The following is an 18,905-nucleotide window of genomic DNA, read 5'->3' on the forward strand; positions in this document are numbered from 1 at the left end:
CAAACAAAAGCTTAAAAGCATTAGAATTAAATGTTTTACATAAAACTTGCTAAATCAACTACCTGGCTTGTTATTATTCATAAATTACTGAAATATTGCGATTAAAAAATTGGTACGCTTAAAAACGTTGGAATTAAATGTTAACATGTACCTTGCTAAATTAAGTAACTGGCTTTTTATTGATTTAAAAAATGTTTTTGTCCATACCAAAAGAAACTCTCTTTGGAGCCTAATATGAACAATATTGATAGCAAGTCAAATAGAACAAGGATTTTATTAAATAACTTGTAATGTTGTTAGATAGAAGCCTTTTCTGGACGTATCATATTGATTACATAGCAATAAAAAAAAGTAAAGCAGTAGTTAAACCAAAGAATTAAATACGAAGTTGATATACTGACAAAAACACGCTGACACGCTGCGGGGATGGGTGGGTGGGGCGTCGCGATGTGCACTTGCTCCTTGGGATGTCAAGAAGAACTGTCACAAAGGCCCGATAGTATGTTAATATAGAGAAAAGCGGTGCATCGAGAGATCTAATTTGTATGTTAAATATTAATATCGTTGTTATTTTTGGCACTTGGAATAGCTAATGTTGCTCAGTTTTAACTTTGTTTTTATTTCATGGTTTTACTGCATGCGCTCTACTCTCCATAATATTTATCGATCTCTAATTATTTCACCCTGGCTTTTCTTTTTTATGGCTTATGCTATGTTTATCGAAGCAACAATATTTGTATTATGATCTCCGTGTGGATGTAGTCTTGAGAGGTACTGTTTGATGGGACTGACGTTTCGACAACCTGAACGGAAGTCATCTTCAGAGTCAAGATGCTTTGCTTATGCTATAAGGAAAAGCTACTCAAATCCACCTCAAGTCCTTCTACTACAAAAAAGCTTTTAGATTAATGTACTTTGTTGATAGTTCAGAGCATACCATCCCTCTTTTCATTAAAGCTAATATGTTACCTATACATGTCCTTTATTATGAATCTGTTGCCCAGTTAATGCATGACATTAAAAATAGGTTGCACCCAATAATATTTTCAACCTATTTATTCTTGCTTCTAATGTTCACTTCAATAAAACACTACCAAAGATTTCTGCGTTAGGGATTTCTATATCAAAAACTCTTAAAATCAAAGTACAAAATAATTCTTTCTCAAGTTTTAGAGCTAGATTATATTCATATTGTTAATTAAGTTGATATTTCCTAAATTACAAATCCTAACGCTTCAGGCTAGAATTATACTGAATGTTGTGCTGATAATTATTAATTATAATTCATTTGCTTTTAATATCGCTGTTTAGCTATTATTATCATCTCCTTTGCCCTCTCTCTCTCTCTCTCTCTCTCTCTCTCTCTCTCTCTCTCTCTCTCTCTCTCTCTCTCTCTCTCTCTCTCTCTCTCTCTCTCTCTCCATTCATTTTCTTGATTTCCGGGATGGTGTTAACTTGGAAATGTATCCTTTATTTCTTGTAATAAACTTGAAACTTAAATACTAGCCAGAAAAAAACAGCACCTCTCTATGACGGCGTTGCCAGGAAACAGAAAATGCTATGACTCAGAGGCTTCTTTTGTTATCTTGCTTTAAACACGTTCTTACGTGAACGTTATGAAAGCGGAAAAACAACACTGTATCCACAGAAAGCTCGGTTAGTTAACCATCGCTCGAGGATACAATTCTATAACAAACAGCACAGTTCCAAATAAGGTCGAGTTGCGAGACAGTGTGACGTGGTTTATTTATTTTTTACAAATCTTACAAATTTCTCGCGCGCTGATAGCTTATTTTTATCATTGATAAGGTACAGACAGATAAGCTGACTCCAACGAGCAATCATGCTTTACTTTGATTGTTTTGATGACTAAGATTGAGAAGTTTTCAATGTTTTTGTTATTGTAAAAAAACAAATTGACATCAGTTTGTGTCAGTTCTTATACTGAAGAAATTTATATTGCTTCATCACATTGTCAAAGTAGTATGCGAATCCACTTGGCTACGCCTCATGGATCCACACTACTGTGATAATGTGAGGACGCAATTTATCGTCAATAAGAGGAAAGACATAAAAAAACCATGTCAATTTGTCAAACTGAAAAATGATAAACAATAAATTATGAGGCGATGAATCATACATTTTGTGTTCGGTGATGAATGACTTTGGCCTCCACCCCACCCCCCTCATGAATGTTGAAATCATTTTTGCCAATTAACTTTCAAAACTCAGAAAATAAGTTCAACTTGACTTTCTTTCATCCTTTACTACTAATGATATGACAGAACATGTTACAACATGTAATGACTGGAGCTTCAAGCTCTTGTTAGTCTTTACTTAACTGACTGTCCGCTTGAAAAAAGTTTATTCAGTACCTTGGTGATCGACAACAGAACAAGATACTACAGAACAAAGAAACCACTTGAAGTTGTAGCAGGTAGGCCGCAAGTTTTTTTGAGATTCTTTGAAAAAATGGACATCCTTAAGAAAAAAAGTTTCGTTACCTTTACTGCTTGAGTTTTAAAATAAAGGTTACACTGAGTACTAAACTCGGTCTCGCCTCTATGATTTCGTCTCTGCATCTTGATGAGCGAAGAGGAGCAGGAATTAAATATTTTCACATTAAATTTTTATGCCATTCTTTTTTCTCCTTCCCTGTTTTTTTTCGGCCGTTACGTCTCTCAAACGAACAATTTAATCAAATACTTAATATTAGAGTGGATGAATTTTTTTGCTTCCATGTTTCTTAAAAGTTTTTCCCTCACGCCTTTTCTAAATCAAATAATGTAATTGTATTTTTAGCTACATGAAATGTTGGTTGATTAAACCGTTAAAATACATACACATTCACAATGGCAATGAGCCGAAGAGAAACGTATCAAGCGGTAGGGGAAAACTGTTTAAAAAAAAATTTTTTTCCAGTGCACATTTAACTTGGAACCTCGCTCTTTTTTGTGATTCTCAACATGCATTTTTAAACTTCAGTGCCCTTTCCATTTTTTTTTTTTTTTTTTTTTTTTTTACTTTAGTTTATTGTCTTTTATTTCAGTGTGTGGTAGAAGTTATAAAATAGATAACTAAAGACCAAACTGGTGCTAGAGGTTTTTGGCTCTCCGACTGAATTCCTTCGGAAATATATGGCCCAATCTAATCGAATGAAACAAGCAAGCTGTTGACGGGTCCCTATCAGCACGAATTCCGTTTTGCATTCGTTAAGCTTCAATTTATCGGTTAATATCTATGCCCTGATGCATTTAACACGTTGTTCCTATTTCTGTAGTCGAATTTTCACTCAGCATACAGTCAATTAGGCTGAAAAGATAAATAAAGCTGAGTGTTTATCATGAGCATAAAGATGTTTAAGATGATGCTGTACATGTTGTTAATATGAGTCGTTAACGTTGGACAAGGCAGAAGTTGTAAACCTCTTTTAATCTATTTAATCGAATTTTCATTCACAGTACAGAAATGAGGTTGTTCGTGGTCGTGTTACTCGTGTCCTTATCTGTGTTCGTTTCTCCCGCCATCAAGCCGGCGCGTGGACAGAAAAACAAGCCAGTCGGACAGGTAAGCTGATGATGTCATTAACAATTAAAATTGAAGCCCGAACGATTGGCTGTTGACTTGAAGACCAGGAGAGCGAGAGGTTCATTGTTTAATTCAGTCAAAACGTACTAATTAGTAAAATATATGGATTAAAATAATTGTGAAATTAGGTTCAAAATGTGACTTTAAAAGGACGGTGCCATGAGTAGTATAGGTCGCATGGCACGGGCCGGAGTTTCGGTGAGGATTTACTAATTTTGGGTGAGGATGGGTGAGGATGGTTGAGGATCGGTGAGGATTTAATTATGTTCTAATACGTCACGCATTACGTGTATCATATGCGGTGGATTTAATTATTTTTATTACTTATTACCATAAAATGACGGGTAGGTATTGTGAAGTTGCCATGACGACCAATTGACGCCATGAGTTTATTGTTTGACAAGTTTGGACAAGTCTTTTGTTTACCAATCCAATTTATAGAGCTCGGGGATTTTGAATTTTTAACTCCAAAACTCAACCAAGCAAGCAAGCAAGCAAGACCTAAAAAAAATTACTTTTGAGAAACGCAATGGCTACGTTATTCCTGTTAGGCTCTCGAGGCTATCACGCTACCGTCAATGAATTCAAAGGACTAATGAAAATTTGATGACTATTGTATCCAACACAATGCACTTAATGACTCATAAACGATAAACACAATAAGACCTACTAAGTTCTTCCTAATTATGCAAAAATCAGCTGAAAATGATTAGTTCTGTTATCTTGTTCTATATTATATAAACAGCGTTCATTCTATTTCATACTGGACCGTAGTACAATGACTCTAAAATTCCCTAGCATTCAAGCTTATCAATGCTGTCATATCTCTTTTCCTTCAATCATTTTTGTCACGTGATAAACAAGACACGGCATCAAAACAATTTTATGAATGCACAAATCTACAGGAAGCCCATATCCGATTTAGTTATTGAAAAACACAGAAAGCCCATGGACAATTCTTATTCACACAGGCAGCCCATCCGATTTAGTTATTGTAAAACACAGGAAGCCCATGGCCAATTCTTATTTCCAGAGGCAGCCCATCCGATTTAGTTATTGAAAACACAGGAAGCCCATGACCATTTCTCATTTCCACGGCCAAGACCATTTGAAATACCAAAATTAATAACTGATTTTATAATAATCTTATATCTGCTTATTTTTTCTTTGATTGAGGGTCAATGAAAGGGCGATGAGAGGTCGATGCTAGGTCGATGAGAGGTCGATGAGAGATCGATGTAAGATTACCTCCTCTCCTCCTGCTATCAGGCTATCCATAGCTTAGCTATCAGGCTATCGATAGCTTATTTAGCTATCAGGCTATCAATAGCTTAGCTTCTTGGCTATCAATAGCTTAGCTATCAGGCTATCGATAGCTTAGCTATCAGGCTATCAATACCTTAGCTATCAGGAGGCTATCAATAGCTTAGCTATCAGGCTATCAATAGCTTAGCTTCTTGGCTATCAATAGCTTAGCTATCAGGCTTTCTGTGTTTTTCAATAACTAAATCGGATATGGGCTTCCTGTAGAATTGTTTTGATGCCGTGTCTTGTTTATCACGTGACAAACATGATTGAAGGAAAGGAGATATGACAGCATTGATAAGCTTGAATGCTAGGGAATTTTAGAGTCATTGTACTACGGTCCAGTATGAAATAGAATGAACGCTGTTTATATAATATAGAACAAGATAACAGAACTAATCATTTTCAGCTGATTTTTGCATAATTAGGAAGAACTTAGTAGGTCTTATTGTGTTTATCGTTTATGAGTCATTAAGTGCATTGTGTTGGATACAATAGTCATCAAATTTTCATTAGTCCTTTGAATTCATTGACGGTAGCGTGATAGCCTCGAGAGCCTAACAGGAATAACGTAGCCATTGCGTTTCTCAAAAGTAATTTTTTTTAGGTCTTGCTTGCTTGCTTGCTTGGTTGAGTTTTGGAGTTAAAAATTCAAAATCCCCGAGCTCTATAAATTGGATTGGTAAACAAAAGACTTGTCCAAACTTGTCAAACAATAAACTCATGGCGTCAATTGGTCGTCATGGCAACTTCACAATACCTACCCGTCATTTTATGGTAATAAGTAATAAAAATAATTAAATCCACCGCATATGATACACGTAATGCATGACGTATTAGAACATAATTAAATCCTCACCGATCCTCAACCATCCTCACCCATCCTCACCCAAAATTAGTAAATCCTCACCGAAACTCCGGCCCGTGCCATGCGACCTATACTACTGCCATGCTAATTGAGAATCAATAATATTTTTAAATGACTATGTGAATTGTTTTAACCTATCAAAGGGTTGTCAAATTCTGGTTAGAAAAGTAGGGATCACCATGCATTTAAAAAAAAAACAAGCTTAAAGAATCGTTAAAAAGTGATGACGTCATGATTTTACTAACACGAGAAAAAACGATTTTTTTTCAAAATAATTTAATAATTTTTTCATTTTAAATCCACCTAAATGACTGACAATTTGTTTCTTTACTGAAATATACCCCTACTACCATGACTCTGACAGTTAGCTTGAAAATATATAGCTTCTTAGCTTCGTGCTCCCTATTTTACGATCATTAGGAACATACAGATTGTGCCCATATTCTTTTAAAAAGCAATTATTGAGGTTAATTAAATAATAATTTGGCATTCACCTTATAATTTAATCAACGAAAAAATAATAGTATCCAGGTGTTTTTAAGAGATATTACGGATAAGTCTTATACCGAATGCGTGACAAGCGTTACATAGCATACAAAACGGCGTGACAACACTGCTTTTGGCGCGTTTGCACGTCAAGCTAAAGCATGACGCTTCTCTGCCATCCAAGCCAAAAACACAGAAAAAAATCTACATTTTAAAGCTTTAAAATTCCAAGAAGACTATTGGGTTAGAAGTGAAGTTACTGTTGACTTTTTACTTTAATGAAGAATGGAATTTTTCAAATATTTAGTACGTAATAAGGTAGTTTGAAATAAAATTGAAATCGACCGAGTTTTTTCCTCATATTCGGAATGGCTAATAAATACAGCGGTTGTCGGATGCGCAACGAACTCGGCTTCGCCTCGTGCAATGTTCAGCGCGTGCGTGTATTTGGAAACAAAGCACACTCACATAGCAGTCTCTAACGCATAATCAAAACATGAGCATCATACTTTTTAGTCAACGTCAAATTTTTCATGTCTGGCGGGTCGTCCTGGTATCCCTGGACTCCACGGTACACCCGGTGCTCCTGGACGAGGCGGACGAGATGGCAGACCAGGTACTCAAGGTAAACAAGGTCCTCGAGGGTTTCAAGGGACTCCAGGCAAGCAAGGACCTCCCGGAGCTCCTGGTACACCCGGTAACACTGGTCCTCAGGGTCTTTCAGCCTATTCGAACTGGAAAGAATGTTCGTGGACAAACATCCACGAAGGAAAAGACAATGGTCTGATCAGGGTATGTATGTAAATTTCATGAAAACATGCTCTTTTACCTAGTATTAGATTTAACAACCCTTCCTATGTTTTTCCTTTGTTTGCTGTGGCTTTCTTCACATTTAAGAATCCTTTATTAGATTCAAAGTCTTTTTGATTAATATTTGCGTTGGTGTTTATCTGACACAAAAGCAGTGTCCATCTCTTATACTTTGTACGTAAAGCCAGTATATTCCCAGATCATGAGCCAATGCCATTACTAGGAGCATACATACATACATACAACTTTATTTGTTTCAGCAGGTCTAAAAACTGGCAGCTATATAGCTGATGTGGACCTGCATGTCTAACTAACTATTTAAGGTGGCTGCCTACTTTTGAATGTTCGATTTGAGCCCACGATGTGCGCGCGCTCAAAAACCGCTGAAAAATCTACAAGATTTTATTGAAGAACCATACGCGTTTTGAGTTTCAACAGGGCAAAACCCTCAAATTTTGCACGAGACTCTCTATTTTTTAATAGCTCATTTGAAAAAAACTCCTAAAAATCTATGTTATATTAACATTTTAGAAAAGTTTAAATTAGTAACACATGAAAAAATAGATTTTTGTAGGGATTTTGGTTCGAGTTTATGAGATTTTTTTAAGAGCACCGAAACTACAAAATATGACAAATCAATGTATCTCTTTGTCTTTTTGTCGAAAATATCCATGTATTATTGTAGAATGATTGACTAGCCTTCATTCGTGCAATCATATAGTCGGCAAATAACTATTATCTTATGAATCTTAATTTTTTTCTAATCACTCCCGGTGGCGCAATTTGTACTCCAAAATCTCGTGCGTAGGCTTCCATTAAATGCTGATTATCTCGAAAACGAGCTTGGGACACCCTATTTTTCTTTAAAGATTTGGAGTCAGCATTAAATTTTAATTCGGAAAATTGAAGTTTAAAAAAAAGTTTAAATCAATTTCCAAAAGTAGGCAGTCACCTTAACTAACTATTTAAGATAAAAAAATCTAATAATTAATCTATAATAGAATTATAAAATATTCAATTTAAAAATGATATTCTACAAATATGACAATATCCTATGAAAAAGATAAATATATATATTAATAATGAAGAATAAATGAATGAGTAAATAAATACATAGAATTAATTTAGTGAGAATATATTTCGAAAATTATGCTTGATTTAATAATCAATAATATATATAACTATCATCTTTATTGTGATTAAAACAAGTTCCCTTAGAAAAAGTTACCTGGTCAATTATTTTCTTATTATTCTTAAAAACCTTTTTAAAAGCATTCAGATCTTTAATGTGGCAATCTTTTTTGTGACAATCTATGATCAGACTCTTTGATCTTAAAGACCTCTATTGCTATTTTACGTTTATATAGATATCCTAGATTCTGCCACTTAGATAGTTTTAGAATTTCCCAATCCATTGCCTTAGTAGATATCTTATGGATGATTCTCGCAGACTTAATATGAAGATCTTCTAATCTATTGAACATTGCAAGAAACAATTTCCCCAAACCCCAATCCCATATGTAACACATGGTATTATTGTTTTAAAATATATATCCTCTAATAATTGGGATGGCAAATATCTTATATTTCGTAAGGCACAAATTTGCTTGTTATATGATGTACAGACATTATCAATATGATCTCTCCATGTTAATCTGTCATCTATAGTTACACCTAGACATTTTGTTTTGTTCCTATATCCAATTATTGTAGTTCCAAATATGACGGGTAATAGGGGTCCTGTAAATCTGTTCCTTTTTATTATCATTGCATCAGATTTTCCAGAATGGACAGAAAGTTTGTTCGTAGTAGTCCACTGATACACTTCCTCAGAGACAGCATTGAGTTGACTGACTACATCATCGACATTATCTGCAACAACAAAGATAGTTGTGTCGTCCGCATACAGATGAATCTCTCCTTTTGTGACAGCGTCACAAAAGTCATTTACATATATGGAGAAGAGCCGAGGTCCCAAAAGTGACCCTTGTGGAACTCCATAGGTAACAGCACACATATCAGACTGCACACTATCTAGCATTCCTTTCCCATGCATACAATGTACTTGAGGCAGTGTATTCCCAGATAAGGAGCCGACTTGGTATGTAGAAAAACTTTTCAAACTTTCCTATGAACTTTTTCGTTCGATACCTTTATACACGATTGTCTTTTCTACAAGAATTTCACGGATTCCATCCTCCATATTTACTGGAATGGCGATTTCAGAATTAATAATTGTAACAAATGCTGTAAGCGCTGGTTCTTCACGTTCAACGGTGCTGAATGCAAGACCCCTCGTGCTATTGACGGTACCTTGTACATGGCAAAAGGAGTGGGTCGCAACATTCACCGTGTCCGCCATATTGAAGGTCACTGTGACAAGATCCACAAGGGACACGTTCGTGTGGGCTTCAATGTCGGGAACTGTGCCGGGTATGGAAATGCTGACGCCTATACCGGGTGGAATTCAAACAGTCGTCTGTTCGTAGAGGAAGTACCCAGACCTCAGCAGTGAGATCTTCCTTCCTTACCAGTACCTATAGCTAGCTTATCATACAGTATTCAATCAGTCTGGCTGTTAGTTCTATTGATGCCAGACTGAATTAATGGTGAATAAAAGGTCATGTAAAAGGACATTTATTAGACGTGAAACTAAGATAATGACATGTAATGTGATAATTGAAATAAATGACTGATAATGGGAAATAAAGCATAATTTAATCTCGCCTTCATAGTATGTTACTTGGGTTTGGGAGAACCTAAACAACATCCCAATAATTTCTATAGTGTAGTATTGGTCGGTCGGTCGGTCGGTCGGTCGGTCGGTCGGTCGGTCGGTCGGTCGGTCGGTTGGTTGGTTGGTTGGTTGGTTAGCTATAGGGGGATGCTAGGTAGTCTCCTCCTCAGCTGTCATATATCAGTTTCGGTCCCAAATCCTCACAAGGAAGAGAGCCCTTGAGGATCGGAGACCGAAACTAATGACATTTAGATGCGGAGGAGACTAAGGGGGAGGCTTCTACCCTACCTTGTGAATTTAAGGGCATAATTTATGGGGAAACTAAGCCTCTAGGTATTGGACTTCCATATTACAGTCGACCTGCAATCCTTGCTTTACATGGTTCAAATTCAAGTTTCAAGTATCAAGCTTATTATAAGTTAATAAGCATGGAATAAAAACTATCAAAAAGTCAGTACAATTCTAATAAAACTAGAAATGCTCCGAAGAGTTAAACCTTTCCTTGGAACTAATTATTTACTTCAATTACACAATTCCTTAGCAAAGCAAAAGATGGAATCTTGTTGTTGTGTTTGGGGTAACTTTTGTACAGAACTCCTCGACCAACTACTCTCAGCTCAAAAACGAGCGGCTTGGATTATCCTCAACGCTAATTATTATACACAGTCATTGACTTTATTTCAGAAACTTATTTTCATTCCTATTTGCAATACTATGCACTAAAGAATACTGACACAGATCTACAAGTGTTTGAACAGTCCTTAGCCCACCATTTCTGACAAATCTCTTGGGTAAACCAAGTCACATCTACTCAACAAGGGCTACCAAGAATAACATCCTTTCACTACCAAAAGCCAAGAATAAACGATAGGATAAGAAGTTTTGTTTTTTGGCTTCTAATGAAACTGGCATAGTTTTAATAAACAGTAGGTCTTAGATTCCCCTTTTTTAGCTTTAGTATATATATTATTCCTTCTAATAGTAGTTTTGAGATGATTAACATAATTTTGATGATGTTTTTTAAATTCCCCTTATATTATTTATTAGGTTAAGTTATTTCTTAGTGCAGTTTTCGTATGACTATGAAGCGTTCACGGCACGAACACGGTCGTGACACAGCAAGGGATACGCCAGACAAATCACATTGCACGAGAATTTACTCTCCATCCAATCAAATACCCGGAACACGGCATAAACACGGCGCGGACACGGCCACGCCAAGATCACGGCACTTTTAGACCATTCATATTGCGCGTGAAAAAAATCAGCCAATTAAAATTCTAGAAAGTATCAAGGTCACGGCACGTCACGCTTAGGGCACTGAGCTTTTCACAGTCATACGAAAACTGCACTATATGTTAAATATTTGTTTTTAAGTGTAAAGTTTATCGCAATTCAGCCTGCCCGTAGGCTGCAATGATATGTCTAATAAAGCTATCTATTTATCTTTAATAAGAAACTAGTAGAGTGCAAGCAATTAATCCGTGAAACACTAATTACTAAATAGTACAAAATAGTGCTAATTAAACAATAGAAAACAAAGGAATTTGCATGAAATTGTGCTATTTAGTATTACCAAAGTTTCATGGATTTACTGTGGTCACTCTACTGTTAAACTCCTTCTCAGCCTGATTTCTCACTAGATACCAATTAATGATATAACAACTATTTGCAGCTTGACTTGGGAAAGTAGCGGTTCTTTTATGCGGTTCTTTTTATGCTGTATTCAATTAATTTTGCGAAGTTGTATTCTAGAAGGATGAAAATGTCTTTCATCAGACAGACAGACAGACAGATTTTTTTATTCGGTATCGAGTATAAGAAAATACATAGACATTTTACCCGAGTAAATGTATGAAGGCAGTTGTGGACATATTTTGCTACTGCAACTGCTAACATTTTGGGCGGACTCATAAATAGCAGAAACAGCTCGTTCTCATTTAACAAAAGAGAATCATTGTTTATGTTTTTTATGTCCTTGAAGAGTTCTTCCCTTAGATTTGAATATAATGTACAGTGAAGAAGGAAGTGCCTCTCATCTTCTACACTATCTGGACAATGGAAGCACCTCCTATCTTCTGTTGTTTTTTTTTTTTTGTATTCCCTTGAATATCTTCCCTTTTCGATTTCAAGGTCGTGATTACTAATTCTCAATTCTCAATTGGGTTAATGCTTTTCTGCGTTCAAAATTCTTAACTTCGAGTAACAAACGAGTAATCTGTTTTTACCAGACGATATGCCCTTAATTTATTTTTTTGTCCTGGTGGGCCTCTCCTAGTTTTTTCATCGTTGAAGAGTTTCCCTCGCCAGACTTGAATTTCTATATCCGTTAACTCTTGTTTTAATTATTTTGAATGGGTTCTGACTTGAACAATGTTTGTAGTTTATTTCAAGCCAGATATTCCCTAAGCCGCTTTGGTCTAATAAAGATTTTACTTTACTAGACCAGTTATTGTTGTTTATTGCTAATGACTCTCTATATACAATTGCAGACGACAGTTTTTGGCGGTACTCAGGTTTTGTTATGTTTAGCCAGAACTTAACTGATCTTAATTTTTCATCTGTAATGATGAATATGCACCCCACCACCCATCTCCTCCAAAAAAAAAAAAAAAAACGAAAAAAATCTATACGACGTCTGATACTCACACAAAATCCTAACTAGGTTCGGCTTCCTGTAGGGTAATATGGGAAAAAAACAAAGCATAAAATTATCGAAAAATTGCAAATATTCCGACATTCTGCTCTCTAGACTTCAAATTGACTGCATTACTAATTGATATATTATACACTTTTTCCGCGTTGTAAATTAAAAAACGTAGTTCCAAATATAGTAACCAATGGGCGCGGTTGTTTAATGAAATGTATGGGGCAAACCATCAACGGTGTTTGTATTTAGTCTTTACTTTAAACAAACAGTGATGGAAAACTTGCTACAACAAGTATGACCACACGTTGACAATTGTAGTTTTACTTACCAGATGAAGCTAAGTATAGGTCATTGTTTGTTAGGACATCATTGAGTAAGGATACACACTTCACTACAAGACATCTTACTCGTAAGTTATGGGGAATTTCATTTCTTTAGTTGACCTGATAATTAATTTTATATCACGATGTAAGCTAAATATGATCGTCTGGTGGAGGAATACGAAGCATATTTAAAACAGTGTTTGAGTAACTTGACGATATTTATTACTCATTATCTAAGAATGTCTTGTTAAAGGGAAAGAACCATATCAAACAAACGTAACTCACGCATGCGGTTCTGTTGAGCAGCGAGCCCCAATATTTTAACGACACAGTGTAAAATACATGAACGTATCAACGCATGCCATAAACGAGAATGATGATTTTTTTTAGTTGTGATAAAATGGTCAATCGTTTTATGTGTTAGGCGCAATACTTTTTGATTTTTGTTCTCAGTTATAAGAGTGTTTAAGTTGTTATAAAAATTATGTTGTTAAGATGGAGCGTTGAACAAGGCCCAGGAACAATTTGTAAACCTTTTCTTATCTCTTTCACCGGATTTTCATTCACAGTACAAAATGAGGTTCTTCGTGGTCGTGTTACTCGTGTCCTTGGCTGTGTTCGTTTCTCCCGTCATCAAGCCGGCGTGTGGACAGAAAAACAAGCCAGCCGGACAGGTAAGCTAATGGTTTTGTTTGGAGTTATAAAATTGACGAATGGGGTTTCAGATCAAATTTTTCTAATTCATTTATCTATTCATATATTTATAATTCATATATCTTATATTGTGTGAAAACCTAGTTACTTCATCACAATAATCAATTCATTAGTTTTGATTGTGTTCCTTCTAAACTAATACCCGATAATTATAATGATAAAATAATATAAGATTGGTAATAATCGAAACAAGAAAACAAAAGCTATACAAACAAAGTTGAGAGTTGTGAGTTGTGAGTTGAGCGTTGAGCGTTGCGTGCATAGAAAATTGAAGGTAGTGGTATTGTGTGAGTGAAAAGTGTTCCCAATTAGTGCCAAAGCGCTTGAATGACTAGACATTTAAATAAAGATTTCTTTAGATTTTATTATTATTCAGCATGTTCATCCCATAATACATTCGGCTGGACGGAAATAATAATGACGTGACCACAGACAATTCTGTTAAATTTTTTTTCAAAAGAATATGAAGTACAGTATAAACCCGCATAAAAGAGCACCCATTTTTGGAGTTGAGGCTGATTTTGTTCTTATTTTAACGGGTGTTTACTGAAAAATCAGTCTGAAGGTGTTCTTAAGGTGTTCTTAAAATAAATGTTTCTAAAATATATAACAGTATTACTACATATAGCTAGACTACCAATACATGTAGATGATATCAATGTGTAAGTTCAAAAATGTTACTAAACATTTTTTGACTGCAATAATAACTGTATCAAAACAGTAGAAAAATAAATATTGTCAGGTCAGGCTTGGAGTCTGCTACTGGTAACACTGTAATCTAAACCCTCCCCCCATCAGTGTATACATGAGTACTGATGAGGAGGCATTTAATAGTGATTTTTGTTTTTTAAGAACACTTTTTAATATTTCAGGCTGATTGTGTTCTTATTTACATGGTACTTAAAACGCCCAAATTCAGGCTGGGTGTTCTTAACCCGCTTGTTCTTTTATGCGAGTTTTTACTGTACTTCATGCCAAGAGAAAATTAACAAAGAGAAGGAATCCCCGTGCCCCGTCATGAGCATTCTTTGATTGTATTTTTAGAATCTTTCATGCTGTTTTTAATTCAAGCATATTATTAGCTAAGATCTTGGTGTACCTGGTAAAATCAAACTCTTTATGTAATATATATATTTAGGCACTGCCTAAAAGCGGAGCTTCTCGAATGTGAACGAAAATGAAAGGTAAAAATAAGACCGGGAAAAAAATCTTGAATTATTTCTTATTCGAGATGAAGATAATTTCTCCCATTGAAAAACCATGCAGTGACATCGAATCGAAATGCCCTACATCGTTTTTGGTTTTTTTCTTTTCTTTTCTTTTCTTTTTTTTTTTTTTTTCCTTTTTTTTTTTTTTTTTTTTTTTTTTTTTTTTTTTTTTTTGCGCGAGTATACTCTCCCACTTAGGAATTTTGTACACAACTCTCCATCACCCTCAGGGGCTAGTTTTCTTCTTGGAAGATTTTCTTCGACAAAATTTTCCAAGGCCGACAGTTTTAGGCTTTGAATCTCTTTGACTTTTAAAAAAAACAAAAGATAACTACAGATAATCCAATATAATATCAAGTTTAGTGAAATTTACCTCGGATGTCTTTCATGGAAATCAAAAATCTGGAGATTTAGTGCAAATCAAGACTAAAAAACAGACTTGAAAACTGGCGGTTAAGGTGAGCAAAAAATAAGGTTTACTTAATTAGGTCTTTTACAGTTTTCCAAAAACAAAGCTTACATTCATTTAAACTTGACAAGCACAACTGAGACAAAATAGAAAATAATGCAAAAGGCAATGCAAAATACAAAATGACTAATTTCTTTGTAAGTAATATGGGGTTTGTAAATGTTTTTGAATATTTTTTAGCTTTTTAAAGTGAAAGTCTAGGTCTATACAATAACATCTCTCAACAACACAAATTTAAGCTCATTTTTATAATCATACTTGCTCGAACAGCTTTTAAGCTGTTAAAATAAACAGTTGAATATTTGGTAAAAATTTATATTTCATTCAAAAATAAATAAATTATCGGTAGATATATACAAAATTATTGAATGAAAATGTCCTCTTTGTTTTGCCGATGGGACCCCGCTATTAGTTCGTAACATTGCTATCTTTGCTTATGTTTTTTTTTTTTTTTTTTTGGTCTGTCAATTGCGAAAAATGGCCAAAGTTGTATATTGTAAAGGTACAGATTACAGTCAAACAAGCTCAAGCGTTGACCCCTAGATTCGATTAATGAAATCATTAGTCAATTATTCCTTTTATACGTACGAATCGGAATAATGCAATATTGCAATATTCAAATAAAAATTCAGTTCATGATCATTATTCGACTAGTGATTAAGAAGGTAAATCATCTAAATTACAGATACCTTCGAGCAGAAGTCGCTCTCTTATTTCATAAGCATACACACTAGGTTTGTAATTTCCATGCCTCAATCAGTACTTGGAGGATATCATCAGTAATTTTGTAGGGAACGCTCACTCCTTGAGCGAAATGGAGACACAGTTCCATGTCGTCAATAATGTTAGAGTAGTTTCTGGAATCCCCAACTAGACATTTTCAGTTGTCGCGAAATTGCATTATTGGAAAATCCGCTATTGCTGAGATGAACAATTTCCTGTCGAATGATATCAGGTAAAGGCTTTCCCGGCACATAAACCTCACAATGATTCATAATAATTACCAAGTTGACTGTACAATGAATACAACATACTCGGGTCGTTAATTTTACAGTCATGCAGCCCGTACGTTTATTCGCAAATGATGCACCCTTACATCAGTTTCGAAACCATAATTAAAACATTTTCTTTAGCCCAGGTCAGATTTTTCCTGTTTGGCGGGTCGTCCTGGTATCCCTGGTCTCCACGGTACACCCGGTGCTCCTGGACGAGACGGACGAGATGGCAGACCAGGTACTCAAGGAAAACAAGGTCCTCGAGGGTTTCACGGGACTCCAGGCAAGCAAGGACCTCCCGGAGCTCCTGGTATACCCGGTCCCAAGGGTCCAAAGGGTGACGCTGGTCCAAAAGGAGAAAAGGGGGAGCCTGGTGCGAGAGGATTCTCAGCCTATTCGAACTGGAAAGAATGTTCGTGGATCAACATCGACGAAGGAAAAGACAATGGGCTGATCAGGGTATGTATGCTTACTTTGGCAGTAGTTCATAAACCCATTCTTTAAAACTATATTTATTTCAAGAATTGATGTTTGATCCAGAAAATTTAATAACCATATTCCCAATATAGAATGAGAATCCCATATTTATGCTTAGTTTGATAATCTTCTTTAATTGAGAGTTACATTTCTTTTCTTTGACTTTTTACTGCAGGATTGTGTTTTCCAAAAGAAATACAATAATTCCATCCTCCATGTTTACTGGAATGGCAACCTAAGGATACATAATTGTAACGACTGTTGTAAGCGCTGGTTCTTCACGTTCAACGGTGCGGAATGCAAGGGTCCTCGTGCTATTGACGGTATCGTGTACATGGCAAAAGGAGTGGGTCACAACATTCACCGCGTCCGCCATATTGAAGGTCACTGTGACAAGATCCACAAGGGACCTGTTCGTGTGGGCTTCAATGTCGGGAACTGTGCCGGCTATGGAAATGTTGACGCCAAAACCGGATGGAATTCAAATAGTCGTCTGTTCGTAGAAGAGGTACCCAGACCCCAGCCGTAAAACTATCCATTTCCGACAAGACATAAGCCAGACTGATTACATGCGAAGTCTAGTAAAGCACTATAACAAGCACTTTGAGAAGTTGTTTAATCCATGCTGTGTTAGTTGAATAAAATAGAAATAGAACATACGTCAATTTTTGTTATTTATGTCTACTACGCACTAGTATTCTGCCACTACTACTACTACTTTTACTTTTACTACTACTACTACACCTTTTGCTGTTCATTAACCGCAAAGGAATATTCATTCAAGCGAAAAAGCATTATCATTAGCGCGAAGAGGCACACAATAACGCGAACGGAGTTTCAAGAGCGCGATGGAACTTTCATTAAGGAATTTAGCATAACATTGGACAATCATGAATATGTTTGTGCAGGTTCATTAGCGTTTTCGAAGTTTCATTAGCGCCTTTGTGCAATCAATAGACAAAACCACACATTCAATAACTGTTTTTGGACATTCATTAGCGCAATACATTATTACTTTACTTTTTACACGGGAATTGTAGGATTTTAGCTTACTTTACATTTTTTACAACCCATGAATATATAGAAAACATGGCGTTAAATATAAATATCAACTCACTACCTAAAATCCTACAATTCCCGTGTAAAAAGTAAAGTAATAATGTATTGCGCTAATGAATGTCCAAAAACAGTTATTGAATGTGTGGTTTTGTCTATTGATTGCACAAAGGCGCTAATGAAACTTCGAAAACGCTAATGAACCTGCACAAACATATTCATGATTGTCCAATGTTATGCTAAATTCCTTAATGAAAGTTCCATCGCGCTCTTGAAACTCCGTTCGCGTTATTGTGTGCCTCTTCGCGCTAATGATAATGCTTTTTCGCTTGAATGAATATTCCTTTGCGGTTAATGAACAGCAAAAGGTGTACTACTACTACTACTACTACTACTACTACTACTACTACTACTACTACTACTACTACTACTACTAGTAGTACTACTACTACTACTACTAGTAGTACTACTACTACTACTAGTAGTAGTACTACTACTACTAGTACTACTACTACTACTACTACTACTACTACTACTACTACTACTACGACGACTACTACTACTACTACTACTACTACTACTACTACTACTACTACTAGCACTACTACTGCTACTACTACTACTACTACTCCACTACTACTACTGCTACTGCTGCTGATGCTGCTGCTGCTGCTGCTGCTGCTGCTGCTGCTACTACTACTACTACTACCACTACTACTACTATTACTATTATTACTAATTGTGATGGCACCAGCTAACGTAAGAGGGCCCCGAAACTATTGTACCAAGTAGGCCTTGACAACACACGAGAAAATCTTACACATACAAAGTTCTCCTGTCGAAATCTTGACGGCCTTTAATCCCAATCTAAAGATCCACTAAAATACAAAGGACGCCAAGATATCGTATTACACAAAGTTCTATTTCCGGTCTATTATCGGCTGAGGCACACTGGTGCCGTTACAATAATACTCAATTTCAAATGGAAATAATAATATAGCATATTAGTTTCGTGCATCCCCTGAGGATAAAAGGTCAAAAGACGTGGGCACCATGTTGGTTGACATGATTAAAGACTCCAAGACCAAGTATTTGGTCCAAAAGACCAAAATGGCGGATACGACGTCATGTAAGTTGCAGTCCAAAAATAACGGGCATTGTTGTCAAGGCTATCGTTATGATATCATAGACACGGTCCAGTGGGGGGATGGGGGTACTT

At 35.8% G+C, this 18,905-nt stretch overlaps 2 protein-coding genes across 2 annotated transcripts; both read left to right on the forward strand.

The window, feature by feature from the left end:
• The first annotated feature begins 2,296 nt into the window (after positions 1 to 2,296).
• LOC116308450 (collagen triple helix repeat-containing protein 1-like) lies at positions 2,297 to 9,753 on the forward strand. The gene is made up of 4 exons (XM_089034156.1): positions 2,297 to 2,437; positions 3,462 to 3,567; positions 6,764 to 7,039; positions 9,201 to 9,753. The coding sequence occupies exons 2-4, from the start codon at positions 3,469 to 3,471 to the stop codon at positions 9,570 to 9,572; spliced, it is 747 nt and encodes a 248-aa protein (XP_088890282.1). The 5' UTR covers positions 2,297 to 2,437; positions 3,462 to 3,468; the 3' UTR covers positions 9,573 to 9,753.
• Positions 9,754 to 12,707: 2,954 nt separating this feature from the next.
• Positions 12,708 to 17,295, forward strand: LOC116308451 (collagen triple helix repeat-containing protein 1-like). Its single transcript, XM_031718871.2, has 4 exons — positions 12,708 to 12,853; positions 13,337 to 13,441; positions 16,292 to 16,612; positions 16,806 to 17,295. The coding sequence occupies exons 2-4, from the start codon at positions 13,343 to 13,345 to the stop codon at positions 17,157 to 17,159; spliced, it is 774 nt and encodes a 257-aa protein (XP_031574731.2). The 5' UTR covers positions 12,708 to 12,853; positions 13,337 to 13,342; the 3' UTR covers positions 17,160 to 17,295.
• Positions 17,296 to 18,905: the final 1,610 nt, after the last annotated feature.

Source organism: Actinia tenebrosa, unplaced genomic scaffold (assembly GCF_029948245.1).
Source record: "Actinia tenebrosa isolate PJP-AT-01 unplaced genomic scaffold, QUT_ActTen_1.0 PGA_scaffold2__45_contigs__length_23673736, whole genome shotgun sequence".
Taxonomy (NCBI): domain Eukaryota; kingdom Metazoa; phylum Cnidaria; class Anthozoa; order Actiniaria; family Actiniidae; genus Actinia; species Actinia tenebrosa.